The sequence below is a fragment of the Corylus avellana genome, chromosome 8, assembly GCF_965113065.1.
Source record: "Corylus avellana chromosome 8, dhCorAvel1.hap1.2, whole genome shotgun sequence".
NCBI lineage: Eukaryota > Viridiplantae > Streptophyta > Magnoliopsida > Fagales > Betulaceae > Corylus > Corylus avellana.
In genome coordinates this window covers 10277954-10304268 of record NC_142497.1, presented here as the reverse complement: position 1 = coordinate 10304268, position 26315 = coordinate 10277954, and the positions used below count along the sequence as shown (strand labels likewise).

Genomic DNA, 26315 nt, shown 5'->3' with positions numbered 1-26315 from the left:
TTACGAAAGAGAAATGTTATTGTGGTTGAATGATATTGTATGTGTAAGAAATGTGGAGAGTCTAGTGATCACCTTCGTCATTGTGGAGTGCACTTTTCTAGTTGTTTGGTATTGCATGGCTTATGGTTCAAATGGTGATCGAGTTAATGAGTTGGAAAGGACAATTGAGAAATCGTACTGCTTTAAAAATGTGAAGGTTGACCCCTTTGTGTTTAATGTGGCATCTTTAAAGAGAGTGAAATGCAAAGTGCTTTCATGAGAATGTGATGCTAGAACTAGAGAAGGTGATGTTACAATCCCTTTATACATGGAGAGTAGCATAGAATAGTTTATTTTCAAAATTTTGTTCTTATTTAACTACACTTTGTGTACTAAAGTTGCACCCTTTTGCGCTTATAATGAATTTGAATTACTTGAAAAAAATAAAAAAATAAAAAACAATTCACCTTTCGATCTTAAAGGGAAGGCGTGAATACATATTGAATTAGTTCAAAATCATATTGTCGTCCTTCCAAATTCTGAGCTATTATCAAAGTTTTGAATTATTGCTGATTTATTATTTCATTCACTGCCATTGATAAGAATCATATTAGAGGTCGCATGAAATCTAACGGGATCAAGATCCTTAGATGTAGATTTAGATACGCAGAGTAGAGAATCTGCCTAACCAAGACAACCTACAAAAAAGAACTAACGGAATTGGATCCAAACTTCTATTTGTTAAATCAAAATACAGCCCATAATATGTCCATAAGTTGGATAAATCAAATGATATTGTAACAAGCGATGATCAACCGTAGACCTTCCACATGGGAATCCTTCTGCGGCAATTCCTTGTGCATCACTTCCTAGATTTGGATGCTTTGAAAATAGTCTCCTTGTAATATTTAAGTTCCTTTATGCTCTCTCTGATGTCATCCAAGGCTCTGTGTTTATTTTCCTTTGAAGGGGCTTTCTTCTTATCTGTGTAAATGATGATAGTAAAATGTTACTATTTCTTGGGAAACAAGTAATTGGGTGTCGAAAGTATTAATGAATCATTGCTTGCTAAAATAATATGCTCAGTCATTTTGAAATGCAAGTTAAAATATCCAGATTACTAACGTAATTGGGCTTCTTTGACCTATGGGACAACAAGAAATCCCTGGGGCCATGTTAAGTGCCAAGGTAATTGGGCTTCTTTGACCCACAGGGCAACCGGGAATCCCCGGGCCGTGTCAAGGAGTCATTTAAGAGTAATACTACTCTTCACACCTATTTATCACACTCATTTCATGCCCGTAAGCGTGTTTTATGTGGTTTTCCATGTCAGTCAAAGATTCTTTCTCTCTTCCTTTTTGTTGGTTAGTGGTAGGGTTTGAATGCCAACAGCATAAAAATCAGGCTTAAAAAGTCAAGTGACCCTCTCCAATCTTCGTACCAATCTAGAAATTAAAAGGAAAAAAAATCAAAATTTTCAAGACAGAACAAACATGTTTGAAGACAGAACCGTTAAGAAGCTGTTTTTCTTTATGCACAAACTCACCTGAAGGTCCAAAAAGAATTTATTAACGTACTTGTTCTTGTGGTTTAGTACCTTTTATACTAATGGAGAATCATATCTATAACTGATGTAACTTCAAATGTCTGTACTGGTCAAGTAGATGCCACTATTAATTATGACTTTCTTAAAAGTTGAAACAAGGTCAAACCTATGAAAGGAATTAGATGCAACCTAGGGAACAAGCACAGTTGGACTCGTCAACGACACCCATCTAATAACCTTCAAGCATATCAAACTTAATTAACAAAAAGAAAAAAAAGGCAATACAAAAGCTACAAAACTAAAGGCTAATATTCATATGTATTCTTACCTCTAGGAAACCAGCGAATGCATAAAGCTTTAACGCTGCTAACATCAACAACTACATGAGAGAAAAGAGCAGCCAAATCTGGCATGTATTTCTGCAAAGATGGCCATGGTTAGGAACAGAGATGACGCAACAAACAAATCTAATAGAGAGATTTTCCAGCGGACTATTGAAGTCAATTCAATAAGAAATCTCAGAGAGAAATAAAGAAACACAAGCATATAGATTAAAGCAGAGAATAATGGAATTCTGGGGTTTGTTTCAGACCTAAGAACATCTCTCTTCTTTCATTTCTGGTGGAATAATAATAAAAAATAAAAAAAATAAAAAGGATGCTACAATCTCTTAAGATGTATTTATAGCTAAAATGTTAGTGTTTCCCTAATCATTGAAGAGACTTTATTAGCCCTACTTAAGTGACTCACATGACCCATTTTAAAAGACTCAAAATAAAATAAAACTAGTGATACTTGACTGAAAATAAGAACTAAATTTGATCAGGCCAGCACTTTAAATGCTCCAGCATCATTAAGTAAATAATGTAATACACAGTATTGACAGGTATTTCCAATAGAGTTATTGTAATTTTGTTTCATTTGTGTTGTGGTGAGGAACGCATTCCCTCATGACCGAGTTTTACTTTGCTGGGGTATGCCCCCTTGCCTTTGTACGGTTTTACATTTGGATATAAAACTTACCTTATAAAAAAAAATTGACATGATTGAGAAATGGAGAGATAAGGGACAAGAAGTGCATAGAATTAAACAGCATACCAATTCCAACACGGTGCCCAAAGAAAAGGCATATGCTATACTTTCCCTAAACGGCCCTTTTTCTTTTTTCTTTTTTATTTTTTAAGTTAAAGCAAATAATAACATAAGGGCCTTTTCAATTCTTTTATTTTATTTTTATGCTTACTTGAGGTAGTGACATTCAATAGTTATGACTAGGGACAATGACGATATATCTTCAGGAGTTGTTTTAACTAATTTCAAAATAATGCATTTGCAAATTGAATGGAATTTCAAAGACCTGGCAATTTTTTTGATAAGTAAAAGAGAAGTAAGATAAAAAGGGGCAGGTGTGCATCTGAGAAATCGAACCCCAGTCAGTACCGTGCAAAGACCTGACAATTTGAAGCTCTTATGAAGATTTCGGACAGTAATTTCTTAAATTATAGTGCTTTCCAAGAAGAGCCAGAATGGAAGATCTTAAATCAATCCTACTGTTTAAGTTATTGAACAATATCCTCTTTTATCAGCCTTCTAAGGCTCCATTTGCCATTAGCTGCATCATTTATTGACACATATTGAAGAATTAAAGTAAATTATCCAGTTAAATTTAGTATTTATCAGGGTGGCATATTTGAAAGATTCAAACCAAAGTATTTGTGATCACAATAAACAGCACCATTGAGCAGACCTGCCAACCCAAACCCACTTATTCTCCACACGCTAATTTCAAAACTTTCTGCATCAAGTAACGCCACACTACTGCTGGGAGAGTAAGCATTCACAGGGACTATTAAACCGAAAATGAAAAGAAACTGCAAGAATTTACTGAGAATTTCCCAGGATCATAGTATGGAACCAAGAATTCTTAGCCAATGAAGAACATCTCATCCATTTCTTGTTGGGATAACATAATCTAAGATGGTTTAATCATAGGTTAGAAGAAGCCTAACTCTGTCCTATCATCAGAATTGAAGCTGCTAATTTTGGTGTTTCATTATCAGACTAACAAATTTGACATCTATCACATATGCAGCACTGAAAATTCAAGGGAAAAGAACCAATGCTTTAGACTGTATTCTAAATAGCCATGCAGTCAGTAAATGGGAAAGAAATTATATACGACAATATTATGTGTAAGATTTACCTTTAGAAATTGAAAATCCACGTAAACTGAATTTCCTGCCAAAAGAGGTGTGTATGTACCAACATCAACATTTCTCTTTACAAATTCCATAACCTGCAGTTTTCAAACATATCCTTACATAATAACTAAAGGATCAAAACAGGAAAGGAAAAAAAAAGCAACACTAGAGTTTTAAGATTTTTAAGTTACATACACACAAGAATAGAAGCCATGGAAAAGCCTAGAGACTCATTATTAGACCTACTCAAACTCAAACTCCTAGAGATAATGCAGAGGATGATAAGCATCAAGAAGAAGACTTATGATAGGACTCTAGTACTATCCTATAGTGTTTAAACTTGTAATGTATTGTAGAGTTTAAAGTAGTATTGACTTGTAACTCTTTCTTGGCTATATATACAAACACTGCTGCATTAGTTGATGCAGGCAGCATTACACAAAATCCTATATGGTATCAGAGCCTCAAAATGACTAACGTTGATTATTTTTCTCTATGACCGATTCTTCTTCTTCTTCTTCCTCTACCACCTCTTCCACCACGCTACCTATGACGTCTGCTGCACCCCAAAATCCGTTGCACAACATCAATCACCATATTAAACTCAAACTCACACGGGAAAATTATCCCTTTTGAAAGGTTGTTGTTGCTCCCTTTCTTGAAGGCCATGATCTCTTTGGTTTCATTGATGGCACGCATCCCCAGCCACCAAAACTCATTGCTGATTCTACATCTGGAATGCTGGTTCCTAATCCCAATTCTCAGCTTTGGTATCACCAAGATAAGCTCCTCATGAGTGCTCTTATTTCCACCTTGTCCGACGAGTTATTACCTCATATGGTTGGGATTTCCACCTCCCGTTCGTTATGGCTTACTTTGGAGAAGCTCTTCTCTTCTCACTCTCAAGCTCGGCTCTTGCAAGTCCGACATCAACTCACCACCTTGAAGAAAGGCGCTCAGCCAATCACTGCTTATTTTCAAAAGGCCCAAGGCTTTGCTCACATGCAAGCAGCCATTGGTCACCCTCTTGAGGACTCCGATATTGTCTCCTATATCCTCAGTGGACTTGGTGCTGATTATGATTCTCGTCACCTCAATCACCACGCGATCTAATCCCGTTTCCTTGAATGATCTCTATGGATTTCTTCTCTCTCATGAGCTGCGTCTTGAGCAACACATTGCTGCAATTGATCTCTCCATCTCCACTGCCAACTCTGCTCAAAGGTACTCATCCCCTAACTATCGTCCTCCTCGTGGCTCCTTCCACAACAAGGGTCCACGCAACAATTATACCAACTGTGGCCGTGGCCATGGTCGAGGTAGGGGAGCTTCTTATCAATCTTCTGGCTACAAGTACTCCAGTCCCACATGCCAACTTTGTCACAAGACTAGGCACACTGCACCAAACTGCTGGCAGCGTACTACCCAAGAATCATCTCAAGTTGCTGCTTTCATGGCAACCACGAATGCTACTTCAGATCCTTAGTGGTACCATGACACTGGCTGCAATCACCATCTCACCAACGAGTTAGCTAACCTTAATGTGCGTGCGGATAACTACCATGGTTCAGACCAAATCAGAGTGGGAAACGGCCAAGGTTTGCGTAATTTACATACCGGATCTGCTACTTTACCTTCTTCTAGTCATACTTTTCAGCTTTCTTCCTTATTACATGTTTCTAAAATAAACAAGAATCTCATCTCTGTTAATCAATTTACTCGTGACAATGGTGTTTTTATTGAGTTTCACCCTACTTGTTTCTTTGTTAAGGACCTCTACTCCCGAACCCTACTACTTCAAGGCCCAAGTAGAAACGGGTTGTACCCATGGCCTTCCTCCAAGTCCACCCACAACAAACAAACTGCCTATTTTGGGGAGAAGGCTCCCATGGCAGATTGGCATTGTCGGTTAGGCCATCTTGCCCCACCTATTGCTCGTAGAGTTGTCCGCTCAAACAGACTTCCAGCGTCTTCAAATTCCCACACTTCTTCAATTTGTTCCTGATGTCAACAAAGTAAAAGCCATCGTCAACACTTTCCAATGTCCAAGTCGGTGTCAAGCAATCCTTTACAATTGCTTTTTTCTTGATGTATGGGGCTCTGCTCCTTTATTCTCTATCAATAATAAAAGATTCTATTTTTGCATCGTTGATGACTTCACAAAATACATTTGGCTTTTTCCTATGACACAAATCTGAAGTCTCTGCTATATTTATTCGTTTCAAAAATCTTGTTGGAACTTACTTTAACCGTAAGATTCAATCTGTGCAAAGTGATAATGGAATGAAATTTAGCCCACTCAAATCAACTCTAACCAAAATGGGTATAACCTATAGATCTAGCTGCCCCCACACACACACCATCAAATGGGTTCAGTTGAGTGCCATCAAAGACACATTGTTGAAACTGGTCTCACTCTCCTAGCCACGGCTCATGTTCGATTAACCTGCTGGGATGCTGCTTTTGAAACAGCCACATACGTCATCAATCGTCTTCCCTCCAAAGTCACCCACAACAAATCCTCTTTTCAACTCCTTTTCAAGAGCATTCCTAACTATAAATTCCTCAAGACCTTTGGTTGTGAATGCTGGCCCTTCCTTCGACCTTACAACAAACATAAGTTAGATTTTCAATCCAAATGTTGTGTGTCTTTATTGGATACAGCAAAGAGCACCAAGGCTACAAATGCCTACATCTTCCCACTGGGAAGATGTACATTGCTTGACATGTTGTATTCAATGAGTCCTCTTTCCCATTTTCCAAAAACTCAAAGGTGACCCCCATTCTGTCCACAGCTTCCCCACATTCTCCAGCCACATTCATCTTACCCTCTCGGCAATTTCAAGCGTCCCAACCACCTCAACTCCCGCCTATTATCATCCCTTCACCATCCCCTACACCTCCCGAACCATGTACCTCTACTTCTTCCTCTATCTCCTCCTCAAGTAGCATTCCTAATGTAGTCTCAATGCAAGCTTCACCAAATCCCTCAACTGATTCCACTGAACCAGGGCCACCCCCATGAACACACGGGATGACAACTCGTTCTCAACATGGTATATTCCAACCACAACAACTTAATGATGGGAGAATAAAATATCCACCACGGGCACTTTATGCTTCCTCACATTCTGAAGAAAGTGAACCTACATGCTACACAGTTGCATCCAAAGATCCCAAATGGCGGCAGGCCATGAATGAAGAATTTGATGCTCTTCTCAAAAACGGCACATTGTCTCTAGTAAACCAATCTCCATCCATGAACATTGTGGGCTCCAAGTGGGTATTTAGAATAAAGAGTAACACTAATGGGAGCATCGACAAATATAAAGCAAGACTTGTTGCTAAAGGTTTTCACCAACAACTAGGTATTGACTATGCTGAAACCTATAGCCCGGTTGTAAAGCCTATCACCATCCGAATTGTGCTCACCATTGCTCTCATGGAAAACTGGAAGGTTCATCAAATAGATGTAAGTAATGCTTTTCTCCACGGTTTCATCAATGAAGACGTGTACATGGCACAACCCCCAGGGTACATCCATCCTATTTCACCTCATGTAGTTTGCAAGCTACACAAAGCTCTTTACGGACTCAAGCAAGCACCAAGGGCTTGGTTCACTCGCCTAAGCAATCGGCTACAAGAGCTTCAATTTTGCTCCTCCAAATCTGACTCATCTTTATTTCTATACAGGAAAAATGGCGTAACAATTTATGTCCTAATCTACGTTGATGACATCATCATCACCAGCTCTCACACTGATGCTATCTCCAAACTCATCACTGATCTTCAACAGTCCTTTGCAATCAAGGATCTTGGGCCATTACATTTCTTTTGGGAGTTGAAGCTACATGGATGGTTGATGGTCTTCATCTATCTCAGCAACGATACATACATGATTTGTAGTCCAAGACCAACATGCTCTTAGCATAGCCTATCTCTTCTCCAATGTCAGCTTCATCAACTTTAAGCAAGTACGAAGGCCCAACAATCACTAATCCAACTATATATCGTATACCTGATTCAGAAAACAGATCGCCGATTCGAAGAGCTTCCGAAACACACAGCTTCAGAGAGCGCAGGTTTTTCAGAGCGGTAAAATGAGTGTGCAAGGGCTCATATGTAAGCTCCACTTGAGCACTACGGGGCTTGTTGGATCCCACGTGTCAAGAAATGCTAAGCTTTACAACCTCTTTACACAAACCTAGAAATGCTATAATGTAATAAAAAAAATTATTTTTTCTCATAAAAATCTTAGGTGACGAGAGGTCATATGTTTCATTCATAGTTGTGACCCCACGGGCCTCAACTAGGTTGCTGTCAAACGAATATTGCGTTACCTCAAAGCCACAAGCGACCACATATTCTTCATCTCCAAGTCATCTTCATGCCAACTGGTTGCTTACTTAGATTCCGATTGGGCTGGATGCCCTGATGATCACCGTTCAACATCTGGATATTGCACCTTCCTCGGCAATAACCTCATCTCATGGAGTTCCAAAAAGCAACCTACAGTCTCTAGGTCTAGTACTGAATCTAAATACAAGGCCTTAGCAAATGCCTCTGCCGAACTGACCTGGATCGAGTCTCTATTGGGAGTCTCTTTATCTCATCCTCCAATTCTGCATTGTGATAATATTGGTGCAACGTATCTCAGTTCAAATCCAATGTTCCATGCTCGAACAAAGCACATCGCCATTGACTATCATTTTGTACGAGACAAAGTGGCCTCCAAAATTCTAGACGTAAGATTCATTTCGGGAAAAGATCAAGTGGCAAACATTCTCACAAAGCCTCTAGTCTCCAAGGAGTTCACACTCCTAAAGTCCAATCTCAACGTTAGACTTCCACCGTCGAGATTGCGGGGGTGTATTAGACCTACTCAAACTCAAACTCCTAGAGATAATGCAGAGGATGATAAGCATCAAGTAGAAGACTTATGATAGGACTCTAGTACTATCCTATAGTGTTTAAACTTGTGTTGTATTGTAGAGTTTAAAGTAGTATTGACTTGTAACTCTTTCTTGGCTATATATGCAAACACTGCTGCATTAGTTGATGCAGGTAGCATTACAAAAAATCCTATACTCATAAAAATACAATTTGAGTGTAGATGAATTCAAAAATGGAAGGGAAAAAGGCAAGTAGTTATCAGTTAGATATTCCCAACACAAACATTTTAAATAGAATATTAGCAATTAAATAATGAAACTCAATAATCCTGCATGGTACAAGATTAGCTTCTAGCTTCATCTATAAGTAAATTGGTACCACCCACCTAATAACCCGCACATTAAAGCACACTGAGATAGCTAATCTTAGAAAGCTACATATCATTGTGGTTGATTGGTGTTGTTTTGTGTAAGAAAAGTAGGCAATCATTGAATCACCTTTTACTACATTGTGAGATGGCTAATGCCCTGTGAAATACCATCTTCAACCTTATAGGGTTGCCATGGGTTATGTCCGGTCAAGTGGTAGATCTTTTGCTTGCTGGAAAGGGTTTTTTGTAGAAATCGATATGGAAGATGGTTTCATCTTGCCTTATGTGGTGTCTTTGGAGGAAGAGAAATGATCGGAGCTTTGAAGACCGTGCTCAAATGGTGGAATAACTTAAGGAAGCTTTCTTTAAGACTCTCTATAACTAGAGAGTTGTTGTGGAGTTAAATATTTATAGCTTTCATGTTTTTCTTGATCATTTTTTTTCTACTGCCTACGGGTTTCTGTTGAATACTTCATGTGTACTTAGGTTGTGCCTTTTGTGCTTTTTAATAAATTGTGTTACTTATGAAAAAAAAAAAAAAAAAAAAAACCAATTAAAGCACATTGAATAGAGATTTTTAGCTATCGAGTGTGGGAACATGTCTAGAGGGTTAGAGATACATAAAGAGATCTAAAAAGAGAGAAATGGCATACCAAGAAAAGAGAGTGAGAATGGGGAAGAATAGAAGCAGCAGAGAAGATGGAATGGCTAGTGAGAAAATAAAAGTTCTGGATTTTGTTTTGGTGGCAAATGAATGTTTGGATAGTCAGCTTTGCTTTGGGGTACCGGGTGTTTTATGTAAATTAGACCTGAAAAAGGCATACGATCACGTGAATTGGGAATTTCTGTTACATTTGATAGAGAGCTGTGGTTTTGGAGCGAGATGGTGAGAATGGATAGATCATTGCATTTCTACGGTCCGATTTTCCATTATAATAAATGGGTCGCCTTTGGGGTTTTTTAGTAGCTCAAGAGGATTACATTGTCCCATTTATTGTTTTTGTTGGTGATGGAGGCATTTAGTAGGATGATGTCTACAACGGTGGAGAGAGGTCTTCTTTCTGGGTTCTCTGTGGGTTCGAGAAATCAGGAGGAAATGATAGTGTCACATTTGTTATTTGCAGATGACATGCTACTTTTTTGTGAGCCTAGTGTTGAACAATTCAGAAATTTGAGCCACTTTGTTTTGAACTAGCGTCGGGGCTAAAAACTAATTTGTCTAAGTCTGAGATTGTTCAGATGACAGTGTCACATTTGTTATTTGCAGATGACACACTACTTTCTTGTGATCCAAGTGTTGATCAATTCAGAAATTTGAGAAGTTTGTTGCTTTGTTTTGAACTAGCATCGAGGCTAAAAATTAATTTGTCTAAGTCTGAGATTGTTCCAGTAGGTGATGTCAAGCATGTGGTGAGCTGGGCTAGCAATCTTGCGTATGGTGTGGCTTCGTTGCCGATAAAGTATTTGGGTCTTCCTTTGGGTGTTATTATAAGGCATTAACAATTCGGCGTAGCATTATGGAAAAGATGGAGAATAGATTAGCGGGGTGGAAGAGGTATTTATCAAAGGGAGGTAGGTTAACGTTGATCAAAAGTACTCTCTCTAACTTACCCACAAATTATTTGGTCCATATTCCCTATTCTAGTGGGAGTGGCTAATTGTTTGGAAAAACTTCAAAGGGACTTTCTTTGGGGAGGCATTGGTGACGAATTCGAGTTTCATCTGGTGAATTGGTTGAAGGTGTGTACCCCAAAGAACTCAGGGGGGTTAGGGGTGAAAAACATGCTTAGTTTAATCGAGCTCTATTGGGCAAGTGGTTATGGAGGTTTGCTATGGAAAGGGATGTTTTGTGGAGGAAGTTGGTGGACATCAAATATGATAGTATGAGGGGTGGTTGGTGTTCCAAGGAGGTAGGGGACCATATGGAGTGGGTGGGTGGAAATATATCAAGAGGGGGTGGGCTGGTTTTGCGCATTGTGTGCGTTATGAAGTAGGTAAGATTCTAAAGTGTTGTTTTGGCATCATGTGTGGTGTGGGAAACTATCTTTGAAGGTCCTCTTTCCGGAGTTGTTCACTATTGCATGTAGTAAGGACGCATGGGTGGAGGAGAACATGCAGTTTCATAATGGTAACATCCATTGAAATATCTTGTTCACTCAACCGATGCATGAATGGGAGGTGGACATGGTCACTCGAATTTTTGAATTATTGTTCTCCCAAAAAGTAAGGTATTGAGACGAGGATAAAATATGTTGGATCCCATAAAAAATTAAGTCCTTTGAAGTGAAGACGTACTATTAGGTATTGTCTACTCCTGTATGGTCCACATTTCTCAGGAAGAGTATTTGGAAAGTTAAAACTCCCCCGCGAGTGGCCTTCTTTGTGTGGACCAATGACTCTAGGAAAAATCTTAACTTTTGATAACTTACATAAGAGGAATATTATTATACTGGAATGGTATTGTGTGTGTAAGAATAGTAGAGAATCCATTGAGCACTTATTACTTCATTGTGAGGTTGAAACAAAGATGTGGAGTGTGATTCTTCAGCTTTTTTGTGTTGCTTGCGTTATACCTCGCAGTGTGCGTGAGTGTTGGGAAGTTGGAGGGGACAATTTGGGAACCGTACAACATTGCATTTATGAAGGATGGCCCCTATATGTTTGATGTGGTGTCTTTGGCGTGAGCGGAATGCTCGAAACCTTGACAATCGTGAGACTAGTTTGCTAGATTTGAAGAAGTCGGTGCTACAAACTCTGTATACAGGGAGAGTGGCATGAACTATTTCGCCTACTTCTACTTTTTCTTTAGATTTATGTTCTTTTTCCTCTATGGGTTAGGGGTTCTCATGTATACTTCTTGTGTATTTGGGTTGCACCCCTCTGCGCTTTAAATGAATATACATTATTTATAAAAAATAAAAAATAAAAAAAATAAAAATAAAAAAAAATGATAGAAATTGGGAGAGAATGCAAAATGACTCGAAGAAGAAGAGCACAAGCTCTTCCAGATATCAAATTTTTGTCAAAGATCATTCTTGTTTCACACAAAAGAGGCGTATCTAGCATCTATATATAGGCACCAAACAGAGCCCTAGGAACACATTAAATCCATCAAAAATTATTCCTAGACTATATGGTCATATCGAAATCTTAGAAAACTTCCTAAAAACAATATTTTTAAAACAATCAACATAAATTGGCTTTTAGACCCCTAATAAAGTGAAGTGCATCATATATGACATCCTATTGTGTTCTTCATATCTTTCAAAAGTATCTTCAACAATACATGTACTATAATCTATATGTAAGATAAATTTAAAGACTGAAAATAAGACACGTCTTCCCAAAAAGCAACACCATTACAATCCTTTTTAAAAAAAAACGCAACAAAGAATAAAAGGAACCGCTATGAATTTCCTATCGCAAAGCAATCTTAAGAACTTAATCAAAGAGAGCTTGTCCCTATATGAGGTTCTACAATTTCAATATAGGCACCATCCATGAGGCATAGAGGCACAACATTCCAAATACCACTACTCTGACACCGACTGAAACACACTTTCCAATAAGCCTATAGGTCAATCACTATCTGAGACATAACCCGCATTAAGCCAAACAACGAAAAAACTAGACACCACATCTCTCTAACAATAGAGCAATGAAGTAGTACATGATCCACCAATTCACCACTATTTCACATGCCAACAAAATCAAAATATAGTTCAGTTCCTCCTCTTCCTTTATCGATAATAGAATCTCCCCAAGAGCAACCATCCAAACACAAAAGGCCACTTTCTTTGGCACCTTAACCTTCCATGCACTTTTCCATGTGATTGGTTACCTATTGTCCCTCTCAACTCTATAACATGTTTTAGCCTCAAAACCTTCATTCTTGGAGGGAAACCAGAGAATTTTTCCTTTTTTTTATAAGTAATGTTGTATATATCAAAAAGCGTACGGCGCCCCTAGGTACACAGAGTATACACAGGGCAACCAACATAAACCTGCAAAGAGACCCCATTAAAAGAAGCCTGAGACCCACAAAATCCCTAAGCCCACATATACATACCCCTAGAACCCAACTAAGCCCTAAACAATGCCTTCCTAGACTCGCACAGCTTTGCCTCTACTAAAGTTAATGGAGCATTCCAAATTTTTGAGCTCCCTCTTCCCCTTAGGTTTTTTTTGGAGCAGGCACCCCATCTTCAAGAAATTGATCCTCTTCACTGGCTGAAAGAAGATCCTTAAGCCGTTTCTCATCGCCACCACAAGACAACCCCAAAGTGGGAGTGACTCCCATTGCATTGAGCACCACCTCGAAAGAGTCCTCCTTCCCACCCGAAGAAGTGGCAGCCATAGCTGAGTCAATCAACTTCTTGTTCAACATCGCACCTATGTGATTCTTTACTTTCCGAGAGTAACTCTGCTGTGACTTGGAATCTAAAGGGTAAATAGGTGCTCCATCCTCCGACATTACAGGATGGTGGAGATGAAGTCTCTCGCCTAGCACAGCCACCCCTAAACAAGAACCCTCGAATGACCCCTTATTTGACAACAGAGGTTGGACCATAGTAGCTATTGTCGGAGTATTCCTTGCAACCGAGGCTTCCTTAGCTACCAATGTCAATGAAGACACCTCCTTCGTGTCAGGTGAGATCCTACAAGAAAAAGGAGCGGTGCTCGACCCCAAAAACCCCTGCCAGAGCAAACCTTTTGTCGAAGGAGGTTTACGAACAACCTTACTGATAGCTTCTCCTACCACCGTAGCTACAGACCTCACCAAAGCCTCCGTTGATGCCAGGTCCTTAGGGTCACCCACCGAAGTCTGAACACTCGTTAGGCACACCATAGCAAAGTCGTCGGAGTAGCCTTCGAAAGCTACTGGGTTCGATGGAGATAGCACCAGCATGTTAGGTAACGTTGGCGTGTCAAAGTCAAGCACCACCTCCGGGGATGCGGCCCCACGACTTGCTTTAGAACCTGCACCTAAAACGAAATTGTGGGGAAGACCAGCCCACGAGGTAGCCGGATCCGGCTGATTTTGGGTTGAACCGGGTTTTCTTTCTACCTTTGACCCTGATCCAATGATGAGCTCTAGAACCAAGTCCAACATTCAAAGCCTGACCTTCTTCAACTTAAGCCCAGCCTTCACCGAAAAGCCACAAAAGGATTTGAGCTTTAGGCCCAGCCCGTTAGAGAGGGCCCAATCCACGTCAGCCCTAATCTTTTCAAGGATCCTCTTCCACGACCGCAAAACAGTCATCGTCTTCATCGTTTGCGCGCAGTCTCACTAAGAAATAACTCCTACCTAGCAAAGAGCCAACCGTTTCCTTTTTGATCGGCGCACCATGCTCAAACTCAAAGCAATTCACTGGTGATCTCGCCTCCTCACCATCCTTCACCAACTCTGAGCAACCCGCCACCAAAAACAGATCGATGTTAAACAACGGCTTCAATCCACTCAGTGGCGTTGAGAGCACTGCCACATAGGATCATTGCGACGAAAAATGACCTCCGCCAAAGAAGCCTCCAGCACCCCTCAGCCGATCCTTAACAACGATGAGCTATAGTAGAAGCCTCAACTCGTCCACGAAACGATGCCACCCCCAACCTCCTTGGCCCTCAGGGATCCAAATAATCCCTTTCCGGCCACCCTCAGCAAAGACAACCTCTAAAAAGTGACCAGACTTGTTGCTACCCTTACAGACCATCAACACCTCCACCTCCTCACGAAAAGATTTAACAAACTCCTTCCCTTGAGACAACATCACCTCCTCCACCATATCTGCTAACCAATCCGAGCCCCTAATCCCCAAAAAAATAGAACCCCCATACCCTTTTCTTCTTTCCTCCAAATGAACCTCTAACTTGCCTACCTTCGCCGATAAGAAGAATGATTTAGCTTCCACCGTAAAACGACACTCCATCTCCACTAATCCAAGTGCATCCCACTAACCAAAACCGAGCTCTAGCGAGACACGCCTACACACGCCGCCGCTAGAGAAGAGAGAGAGAGAGAGAGCCGCTATTTCTTCATTCTCTTGTACTCTGTTAGGTTGAACCCACCAAATAATCTTGTCATGCTGATATCTAAATACCTAATACCAAATACAACAAATCTAGAAAGGAGAACAGAGCTTCCAATACACAATCTTGTACAACTCTCATCAATGATAATTGCCATTATCTGATCTTGCATGTCAAGGGCATCAAATATGATTATTATTATCCAAACAGTCCACCACCAATGCATCCTTGTCTACAGCATTGCTAAACAATTTGGAAGGGGAGGAATAAAAAAGCCATGGGCAGTTGTGTCTAGAGCTCTTTCACTTCAATCAAACTATTGCAAGCATATAACTCAGCTCAATTTGATGCCCAATGCAAGCTGAGAACTTATCAAATCCTGCACGCATCTGCAGCCTCCTTCACCCAATTGGCTTAAGGCAAGTTCTGAGCAGCTTTCAACTCAACCAAAACAGTTGGGGCTTTTGCAGTTGTAGTGAGGATTTGCCGCACAGTGGTGATTTGAGCGGCCACGCAACACCCCGATCTAAGTCAGGATTGGCCGTGCAGCCACCCCTATGCATCTCAGGGTGGCTGCCCCCCAATGGACGTTGGTTCAAGTGCCAGCACAGCCACCTTTACCTTTCCTTTTTTTCTTAAATCTTTTTTTTTACAGTTAGGGCTTACATTTGTTTGGGGCTTGCAAAATAAGCAGGTGTACTCTATAAAACATTTTCTCAAATGTGGACCACACCAGAAAATAATTCTCAAAAAATACTTTTAACTTTTATGTCGCATCAGAACATTTTTTCAAAAAAAAAAAACAAAACACATTAACAAGCATGCAAATGCTCTTCTTAAGTCAGAGCATATACATGTTTCCTTTCCAAGTTACATACCCAATGCACATCCAAAAACATGCATAAATTTGGTGGAAACCAACAAAAAGAAAGAAAAAAAGACTAAAAACAAAAAAAAAAACTAGTATTCCTATGATGTTATCTCAATGCATTGCAACATAACTGCGAGGGACAACAAAAGGTTGTCAAGACCATTGACCATAACATGAAATTATAATTTAGATAGTTGATAAATGCATACATGAAAAAAGAAAAAAGACAAATGAAGGAAAGCTCACCACTTAGATTCTAACACACCTGCTTTTCAGCTTCTTTTTCACTAATTGTACTTCGGACCACCTTTTCTGTCAACCCTAAATTTATTTAAAACCATTAGCATTGGTTCCCTGGATGATAAGCATATAAAAAATATGGCTAACAGAAAACAATTAAAATACAGAGTAAAATCACAATATACACCACTTACCACTTGCTGCATGATGACTTTGACACCATTCACCCATCCTATCTAGACACTCCTTATTTTGATGGATAACCAAATCAGGGCCCTAAAAGAAGAAATGTTGTCCAAAATATAAGATAGGAGATTCGTATATGTAATAACTCCTGTTAGTCAAGACTTCATTGACTGCAGATTGCATAGTACAACCATTTTTTTTCTTTTCTGATAAGTATAGCACAACCAAGAACTTTTCTGACCCAGTGTGAGAAGAGAGAAGATATTAACACAAGTCTCAAAATGGCAGACAAATATTACATTTTTTAGAATATAAAAAATAAGTAGATAGAATTTCTAAAAATGTAAAAAAAAAGAAAAAACTTACATGACAACCACACATGTTAGAGATAATAATAAATATCAAACAAAAAAACAAATTACAGGAACATGATAAGAAACAAAATATATATACACACACACACACACACAACAAAATACAATAGTAAGCATGAAAATGCACTGGCAAATAAGGAAATACCTCAAGTGTTTTGGACAGATTACCATCAGTAATAATACAAGCAATCTCCAGTATTCTATCAACTTCAACATTTAAACCTGTATATCCCAAGACGTTAAAGAATGAAAGATTAAAATGTATTTTGAATTTCTTTTGCATCATCAGGCATCCAACCATTTAGCTTACAAGTGGAACATTATAACAAACAAGAAGAAAATTCACTAAGAAAAGAACCTTTTGCTTAGACTGATCCAAACAATAGGTAATGTGAGCGCTAAAGTTAAAGTATAACCAAGTAACTTGTCTAGTATTTATTGTGAATGTTAGATTCATTAAACATAACCAATAAATCTAACATCACAACAATACACAAACAGGAACAGATAAAACATGCAAACGCGGGGGGAATCAAAATCAGACTCAGATCTAGAGAGTGAAGGAACACAGAGTGCATAAACAATAAATCAACATGGACAAAATCAGGTTACCTTTTTCCCTTTTCTCCCAAGCAATAAGATAAGAACCCAAAGTATTTTCTCCTTGGTTCTTGTAATTACCACTGTACCAAAATAGTTATGGCTAGGTACATAATTGTGTTGGCGGATGATGACTTCAGAAACACAGATTTTGTTTGCAAGCAACACAAGGGATGAGATGTGGCAAGCAATGCCTATAGGCCGGTTGAAGGGTCGAGGCATATGCAAAACATCCAACTAATATACATGTTTTGTCTACGCATTCCATTCCTGAAAAGTACAAGTCTTTTTCTTCTTATTATTTCTTGTCTTTTTTAAGGATCATAATGAAGAAGTTACTCTATTTTATAGAACCAATTTATGTTATATATTACATTCTATGTAGAATTTTCCTAATTTCATTATCAAAAGAGGATTCTCGCCAAAGATAAAAGACTGGCAAGTAAGTACAAATGAAACTTGAGACTGAAACTACAAAACATATTTAAAGGCTCGTTTTGCACTACATAAGCTAATTTCTTTATAGATCAGCATAATGATTAACAATGAAGAGTCCTTAAGGATCCTTGACGATGAAAAAGATTATTAGTAAATGAAAAAAACATATTTAAAGGCTGGTTTTGCACTACATAAGCTAATTTCTTTATAGATCAGCATAATGATCAACTATGAAGACTCCTTAAGGATCCTTGACGATGAAAAAGATGCTCCACTGATCAAGAATTACTTTACCAAAGAAATAGGTATTAAAATATAATGGATCAGATAAAGATGCACCAAGAATTGGTCCAAATTACAACGATTTTTACAGTTTCTGTCGCCACTTACAGCAATTGTTCCATCCCCTAGAAAATTTAGGCCTTTGGTGCATCACCATTCAGAACCAAAACCAACTTATAATAGCCAATCAGCTTGCTACAATCGTCACGTTGAAACAAATGTCCAAATTTGGAACATCTTGCACCATCTTACATGTAGTTCTAACTTTTAGTGTTAATAAAATACAATCAAGAAGAAAATATGAAGATCCAAAAGCCCAAAGCCAATAAAAAAGTTCACTACGTGACCTATAGAAACACAAGTGACTACTTTCAGATTCCTAAAAGAATCCGACAAGTACAAAGAACTGTAACATATTTATACATTATTTGCTTCATTTATACTTGCCGATTTCTATGGTTTTACGAATGCCTATTATGGTATTAATGCTAACTTATCACTTCCTCAATACATTAATATCCTTAATAACCTAGATCACGGAATTTCTAAAAGGGCCATAAAAATTAATCTTATCCCTTTTCAAGACTCAAAAGAGATAAGACAGATTGGCAGAGCCTTATCCCAAGTACATGGCATCACTTGAGAGGAAATCAGACCATTTTTTACCAATTGACGAAGCGAAAGCGGCATCTTCTGCGAATAATAGTCATCGCTAAGTCATGGCAATTTTGACCTTCCCATGCCTTGTTTTAAGGGATCTTCTTTCAAAGGATATATTCATCAGCAGCATTTAAGAAATTCCAAATTTCTTTGAACTCCTATCTTAAAGTTATTGCTATTTTGAAATTCTGACCTGCTTTGATGGTTCTTGATTAAGAAAAAATTGTGATATTTCAGCAACTACTGTTGCTTCTTATCATCAATAGTTAAGCCAATGCTTGATTCCTCCAATTGAAAAACAATAAATAATGATACAAAATATGAGGGTCATTAAACATTTATGCTTTATTAAACCATAATAAGGTTTGTGAACAGTATCAACCAAAAACAAATTCCCAAGTCACTGTAAATGATCAATAGGCATATCTATTTATAATTCAACACGTGCCTACCAGTCATTTCCAAGTCAATCCACACAAGGGGCAATTTGTACACTACTGAAGGCATCACTATGTTTTGTTGACACTGCTTTTCTTTTTCTACCAGCAATTTGTCATCAAGGCCGTTAACTTTCTTCGCACGTTTACCTGTGTCAACAAAATACATAATTAGCATGACAAGCAATTCAATCTCTGAGCCAACTTTTCCAAACATTTATCCACTTAGCAGCATTTATCTATAAATTCAAAGATAGATAAACCGATAGATTATAGATAGATAAGTGGATAAAGAGATAGACAAATAGATCGCTATTTGCCTTTGAGTTATGAAATTATATGGTTCATAAAGAAAGCAGGCTTGCCATATTTAAGAAGAGATGTCGACCGCATAAACTAAATCCTAATTAACAGCAAACAAAACTAAGGCCCCATTTGTTTTGGCATAAAATATTTTCCAGAAAATGTTTTCCCATCTATCAAGTGTTTGGCGTGGTGTAAAATGGTGGTCGATTAGACAATAATTTCCGTTGATTGTAAACCACATAAAGCCACAGGCGAAAAACATTTTACGCTTTAAGAAAGCATAAAACGTCTTCATCAATCGAGAGGATGCCTCACACTACCACGAGCGCATTTCCTCAATTGAACGGTCTTTTGCTACTTTGGCTTCTCCGCCACCACCACATAAGTGTCTCTCATCTTTGGCTTCAGCTGGTGATAGTGGCAAAGGTTCTTAGTACCGTGCTACCATAGGTGATAGTGGTGGTGCCTTGGGTTTCCAGAGAAACAAACAGAAAACCATAGCCCTCGCAAGGTTCAAACTAATCTTCAACGGCGGTTTCAGAGGAAGAGTATTCCTCAGCCAAGTCCCAATCATCTTTGTCCGCCTCTAGCAACAACACTCACTACCTCGCAAAGTGCGTACTTAGAGGAAGCATCGTCCTCCAGGTCCTCCTCTTCTTTTGAATTTCGTTTCTCATTTTCTGTTGAAATCATGTAATTGTTTTTCACTGACATTCTATAACAAATTGCTTCAATTAGACTTTGGTTATTGCTTGGTTAGATTTGAATTTTGGCTCATTATTTGAATGCACAATGTATATTGTATGGTTGTGTATGTGCCTTTAACCTGTTTGAAGGATTGCCTCTATGGCGTGTATCATTAGAAATATAATCATGTGGGTCTCCATATAGATCTATCTTTGTTCTTTTATGGGTTTCTTTCATTAATATAAAAATTTTACTAAATCAAATCATTCTCACAATGAGACTAGCCAAGGTCATGATTCTCCTATGTATTTTGTCGTTGGCTTTTGATGGCTTTGATGTACTAGCAAGGATGACAATCCTCACTGCCACTGATGGTGCTAAGGATAGAAGCTTAAATGAGACATTAGAAGCAATGAACAAGTGCAAGTACAAGAGACTTCATTTTCGCTCAGAGCACTTCTCTAAGGCTCCGTTTGTTTTGACCTAAAACTATTTTCTGGAAAAGGGTTTCCCTATTTTCAAGTATTCATGTTTTCTTTTTTTTTCTTTTTTTTTAAAAAACCATTTTCCGAGTTTGAGTTTCTCCTTCTCAGACGCACTCTCTGTAGTAGTTCATTCTCCGTTGCCACCAAAGTTCGTAGGCCACCGCACTGGATTACGCTAGGGGTCACCAGCTGCCGCACTAAATTTCATTGAAGGTCGTCGACCGCCGTATTGGAATTCACCGGAGGTCATTGGTGGCCGCACCAGAGTTTGTCAAAGGTTGCCAAAAGTCACCAGAGGTCGCTGGAAGTTGCAGGAGGTCGCCGGCCATCACCCCCACTCGTCATCATCACTACCATCACCGTTGTCGTTATTGATTTTCCATACAAGCCAAATGCTGAAAATATTTTCTAATAAAAAGCATTGTACGTTGAAAAAAACAGAGCCCAAGTCTAAGAAGGATAATAACACTTTCAGTCGAAGAAAATGGCTCCCACTGGTCCCAATCCTCTACACAACAGGTAGAACCGTAGAAGTGAAAGAGCCTTACAGAGCAAAAGCTCAAAGTTAGCTTACAATCATGCAGTTTTTCTCAATGTTAATGTTATCAAGCAAAAAGTATAGATTTTACTTCTTTATGATAACCCCTTTTATTCCTTTCCTTTTTGTTCCTAACCATTTGACTATGTACATTTTCTGAATTTCTAAACTCAAGTTCCTGAACTACTATCAGCACTAATACAATATGCAAAAGCTTATATGGGGGAGGAAAAATAAAAAATAAAAAAATAAAATAAAAAAAAAAAAACATAAGAGGAAATGCCAATTTCTGAACCTGGATTAAACATTTCCATTTTTATCGGTGGGTTTGAGTTCCATGGCTCCAAGCAACCCCTCAGTTTTCTCTCAATTTTCTTATCCTTGTCCTTCCATTAGCAAAACTTTCAGTTGAGTTTGAAGATAAGAAGTTGCTACAGATACTAATCACATATCAAAGTGAAACAGAACACGATAAAGACAAAATCTAGAGCATTGGTGTATTATCATAGTTATCCTCCCTTTTTTTTCAAACAAGTTTTGATAGTGTTTTCTTACAACATTGCATTTTTGGCGTGTTTGACTTATGGGGTTTATCTCCCTTCACAGGAACTTGAAGTGGTTTCACCGAGGAAAATGGAGGGATAAAATTCATTTGATAGAAAGACTGATGATCACTTGAATTATCATAAATTGGCAACAAACTCTACTGAGTAGAAGTCAACGAAAATAAAGCAAGAAGGATTGAAGGAAATGCATAATGGCCACAAGGATGAACTTCGAAAGATTTGGTTGGACAACTTCTTCAATAACTATGGAGATCAAATTTTGGGTATTATAGATAGTAGTAAAACAATCCATCAAAAACAAAAAAAAAAAAAAAAATAGATCTGTAGAACACTAACTAATATATGCTATTACTTTTGAACCATGATGGAGATTGCTTCATGTATGGTAGTAATTTAGCGAACATGTTAGACTGTAGAATTTATGGTTGAACTTAGATGGCCGTATTTTGGTGGTACTTTGATTGCAATATTATGGTAGAACAGATGGTTATTTTGTCAAATCTTGATTGTAATATTTAAGTTTGAACTTGAATAGCAACAGTTATGATTGAATTTTCTATCGTACTTTGAATGTGTTTCTGGAGGTTTATACATTTATGATTTTTTATTATAGGTCACCATTAGTTGATATATGTATATTTTTTAATTAGAAATAACTTTGGTTGGTTTTAGTTAATTTATATTGTTAGTGACAGTCGTTATTTATAGGTTAATATAATTATATGAAAATACAAGAAATATTTGGTGATTTTTTGTACAAGTCGAACGCCGGAAAATGTCTTCTAGACTATTTTCAAAGTTGCAAACAAACAACGAAAAATAGCCTTTTTTTTCGAAAAATGTTTTTAGCTGAAAACATTTTCCTACAATATTTTACGCCCAAACAAATGGAGCCTAAGAAAAAAACCAAATTAGCAAAATATGGAACAAAGCATAAGGCTTGTAAACCAAACCATGAAGTAAATATAACTATACCCTAGATAATTTCCTTTTCTCTAACTTTTTTTTTACGAAGTAATTCAATCTCATAAAATGCACATAAGAGCGCAACCCAAGTACACATAAAGTATACAAGAGAAACCCCTAATTAGAGAAAAAAAGAATAACACAATTTCAAAAATTCCAAAAAAAAAAGTAGAAAAACGAGGACTATTGTACACCATCATCCAAGCCTAAAGAGATTTGAACATGATGGCTTTTAACTCGACCACCAATCTCTCACAATCTTCAAAACGTCTCACATTCAGCTCTCTCCAAATGTACCACAATAAACACAAATGAGCCACCCTCCAAGACTCTAAAATGCATTGGTTTCCCAATTGGTCTCTCCAACTAGCCCAGCATCTCCACCACTCTTTTGGGCATGACCTACTCTATACCAAATAGATGCAAGATCAAAACCCATAGATCTCTAGCCACCTCACAATGTAGAAAAATGAGATCAATAGTACCCCCACTCCTTTTACTCAAATAGCACCAATCGGCCACAATTACATGTCTCTTTCTCAAGTTATCCATAATTAAGAACTTACCTAATTCCACCGTCCACACAAAGAACGCGGCTCTCAAAGGATCCCTAACTCTCCAAATGCTCTTCCAAGGAAACGGGGAGCCAACGGGAGTGCAAAGAACATGATAGAAGGACTTAACCTCAAACTTCCGCCTTTCGCCCCCAACACAATTTATGCTCACCACCTCGTCTCATTCTCAAAGAGTACAAAAGATCAAAGAACGAAACAAATCCACCTCCCAATCGTGCACAGGTTCGGTAAAAGTAATATTTCACTAAAGGTTTGCACTAGGGAACTGCATATGATCTGCCACCAGAGCCTCCTTACATCACGCAATACTAAACAATTCAGGAAAAGAGGCCTTCAAGAGATAATCCTGACACCACAAATCATCTCAAAATCTTATCCTAGACCTGTCTCTCACCTCATGTCTAACAAAGCTAAGAAAAACCAACAAAAAAAAAACCCACCCACTCATAATGGTTTTCCACACCCCCACCCCAAAAATCACCAACAGCCTCCCTCCTTGGAACACCAACCTAACCCCATGGTTCCCACCACTGATCTCCACAACACCTCTCTTTTTCGTCTCATACCTCTATAACTACTTCCCCAAGAGAGCTTGTTTAAACTTAATCATATTTCTAACCCCCAAACCACCGGAGCAAACAGGAAAACAAATTTCGACCAACTTACTAGATGGAATTTGAACTCGCCACCAACTCCACCTCACAGAAAATCCCTCTGAAGTTTTTCAAACCAGTTGGCTACTCCTACAAGAATGGGAAAACTATCGTGAAGCTTCCCTCCCCCTTCCTCCTCCTTAGTTTGCAAGTACAGGCTTTCTTAACAAATTTAATGACTCGAGAGATATATAACAAACATTTTCTATGTGAGGGGAAAAAACAACCAAAATTATGGATAACTAATAACAGGCCCTATGTGTTTTTTAAAAGTAAGTCTCCTTTTTATGCCGAGTAAAAGAAACAATTCCGGACGTGTCCACTACATGCCAGAAAGATAGATGCACATCATTACACGTCCAGATCAATCACTAGGGCATGTTAGAATCACATATAAGTGTGTCAAAGCCAAAATACTATGAAAGGAACATATCGAATTTCTTCGTAAGTGTCCATAACACTAGGAAAATGAGAATTCTAAGTCTACCAGGCTAAACTATGCAATTGTCAAAGAATTATTTCGAAACTCACAAAAGTTATACCAAAAAGAAGATTCACAACGTCAGTAAGATTAAATAAATTTATAAAGTATGTTAAATGTTTTAACGAGAACCGTAAAGCATAAAAAGCAAGGGTTTGGTCCTTTAGATGAAGCCAGCATTCAATATCATTTCCCATCTTCTTAACCACCCCAATTAAGAGCAGTTAATAAGTCAGAACAAGCACTCAAAAGTACACATTAACAAACTCTTCATCAACTTCAAATTCAGTCCAACAATACAGACAATCTACATCAAGTTCCATAATATACACTCCCCCCCTGATTTCGTTTCTTTGGTCTAGCAGCCGCTGAAACCCTAACCCTAACCCTAAAAGACTTTTCGAGTGACCATGTAAGAGTGATAACCCGATTGGAAGAAAAAAAATTAAAAAAAAAAAGACGGAAAAAGAAAGGCGTTGATAAAGCAAAACCTGCAGTGGCAGAGCAAGTGGGCACTTCGAGTGGGGAAGCAGCAGAGGCGGACTGCAATCGATCATCTTCAGCGTCTAGCTCTAGCACCGAAAATGCATTTGAGAGGCCGTCCATTTTTTCTTTTCTTTTTCTTGTTCTTTTTCTTTAACTACACAGCTACACAAGAAGATGAGTTTGAAACTTACAAGTTTGCGGACCAAGTTTGTTTTTATAGACCTATTTACTTTTAGAAAGGAGCCCGGTTTTGCTATTAAATAATTGAGTGTTCTTCAAGGCGAGGGATCTTTGTATTTCATTTGAGTGGGAGTTACAATTGGAAAAAACCTGCAGTGTACATTTATCGTTTAGTGGACCGAAGGTGCAGCCAAAATTAATTGATGACATAAAAAATAAAAAATAAAAAATAAAAGTAAGAATGTTTATGCCCATTTGAGAGTATAATTTTAATAAGTGCAATTTTAAAAAGGGTTAAATACTCCAAAACCCCATAGGGTTTCCCAACTTTATTTTTTCCCCCCTGGGGTTTCACTTTTATCACAGGAAGTCCTTGTGGTTTTAATAAGTGCAATTTTAAAAAGGGTTAAATACTCCAAAACCCCATAGGGTTTCCCAACTTTATTTTTTCCCCCCTGGGGTTTCACTTTTATCACAGGAAGTCCTTGTGGTTTTGATAAGTGACCAAATTAATCCATCTGTTAGTTGACCGTTAGTTGACCGTTAGACTGACACGTGGACCAATCAGACGTCGACACGTGGCACATATATTAATTTTTTTTAATTTTTTTTAATTAAAAAAAAATGTTTTTTTTTTAAAATTAAAAAATATATATTTAAAAAAAAAAAAAAAAAAAAAAAAACAGAAAAATCGGACGAAACAGGGGGTGGCCGAGCCACCCCTTGGCAATTTGGGGGTGGCTCGGCCACCCCCTTTGGCCATGGGGGTGGCCAGGCCACCCCCATCTGGCCGGATGGGGGTGGCCGAGCCACCCCCTGGGCACCAGGGGTGGCTCGGCCACCCCCTTGGGCTCCAAGGGGTGGCCCCGGTACCCACTGGGGGTGGCTCGGCCACCCCCATGGAGCCTTGGGGGTGGCCGAAACCACCCCCAACCACCGTTGGGAGTGGTTTCGGCCACCCCCTTGGAGCCCAAGGGGGTGGCTCGGCCACCCCCATCCGGCCAGATGGGGGTGGCCTGGCCACCCCCATGGCCAAAGGGCCACCCCCAAATTGCCAAGGGGGTGGCTCGGCCACCCCCTGTTTCATCCGATTTTTCTGTTTTTTTTTTTTTTTTTTTATATATTTTTTTTTAATTTAAAAAAAAAAAACATTTTTTTTTAATTTTAAAAAAAAAAATTAAAAAAATTAATATATGTGCCACGTGTCGACGTCTGATTGGTCCACGTGTCAGTCCGTACGGTCAACTAACGGTCAACTAACGGATGGACTAATTTGGTCACTTATCAA

The 26315-nt window shown here is 38.6% G+C and overlaps 1 protein-coding gene across 1 annotated transcript; it reads right to left on the bottom strand.

Annotated features, from left to right (window-relative positions):
• Positions 1–534: 534 nt before the first annotated feature.
• On the bottom strand, positions 535–25141 carry LOC132164755 (Polynucleotidyl transferase, ribonuclease H-like superfamily protein). Its single transcript, XM_059575310.2, has 8 exons — positions 24853–25141; positions 19120–19254; positions 16833–16909; positions 16322–16403; positions 16153–16208; positions 3729–3821; positions 1854–1944; positions 535–963 (listed from the first exon to the last, which is right to left on the bottom strand). The coding sequence occupies exons 1-8, from the start codon at positions 24965–24967 to the stop codon at positions 842–844; spliced, it is 771 nt and encodes a 256-aa protein (XP_059431293.1). The 5' UTR covers positions 24968–25141; the 3' UTR covers positions 535–841.
• Between the last annotated feature and the right edge of the window lie 1174 nt (positions 25142–26315).

Coding starts and splice junctions, on each gene's coding strand:
- LOC132164755 (XM_059575310.2), bottom strand. CDS start 24,967: ATGGACGGCCTCTCAAATGCATTTTCGGTGCTAGAGCTAGACGCTGAA. Junction 16,910..19,119: donor GATTGACTTGGAAATGACTG/GTAGGCACGTGT, acceptor TGGGATATACAG/GTTTAAATGTTGAAGTTGAT. Junction 964..1,853: donor CATTCGCTGGTTTCCTAGAG/GTAAGAATACAT, acceptor TCATTTACACAG/ATAAGAAGAAAGCCCCTTCA.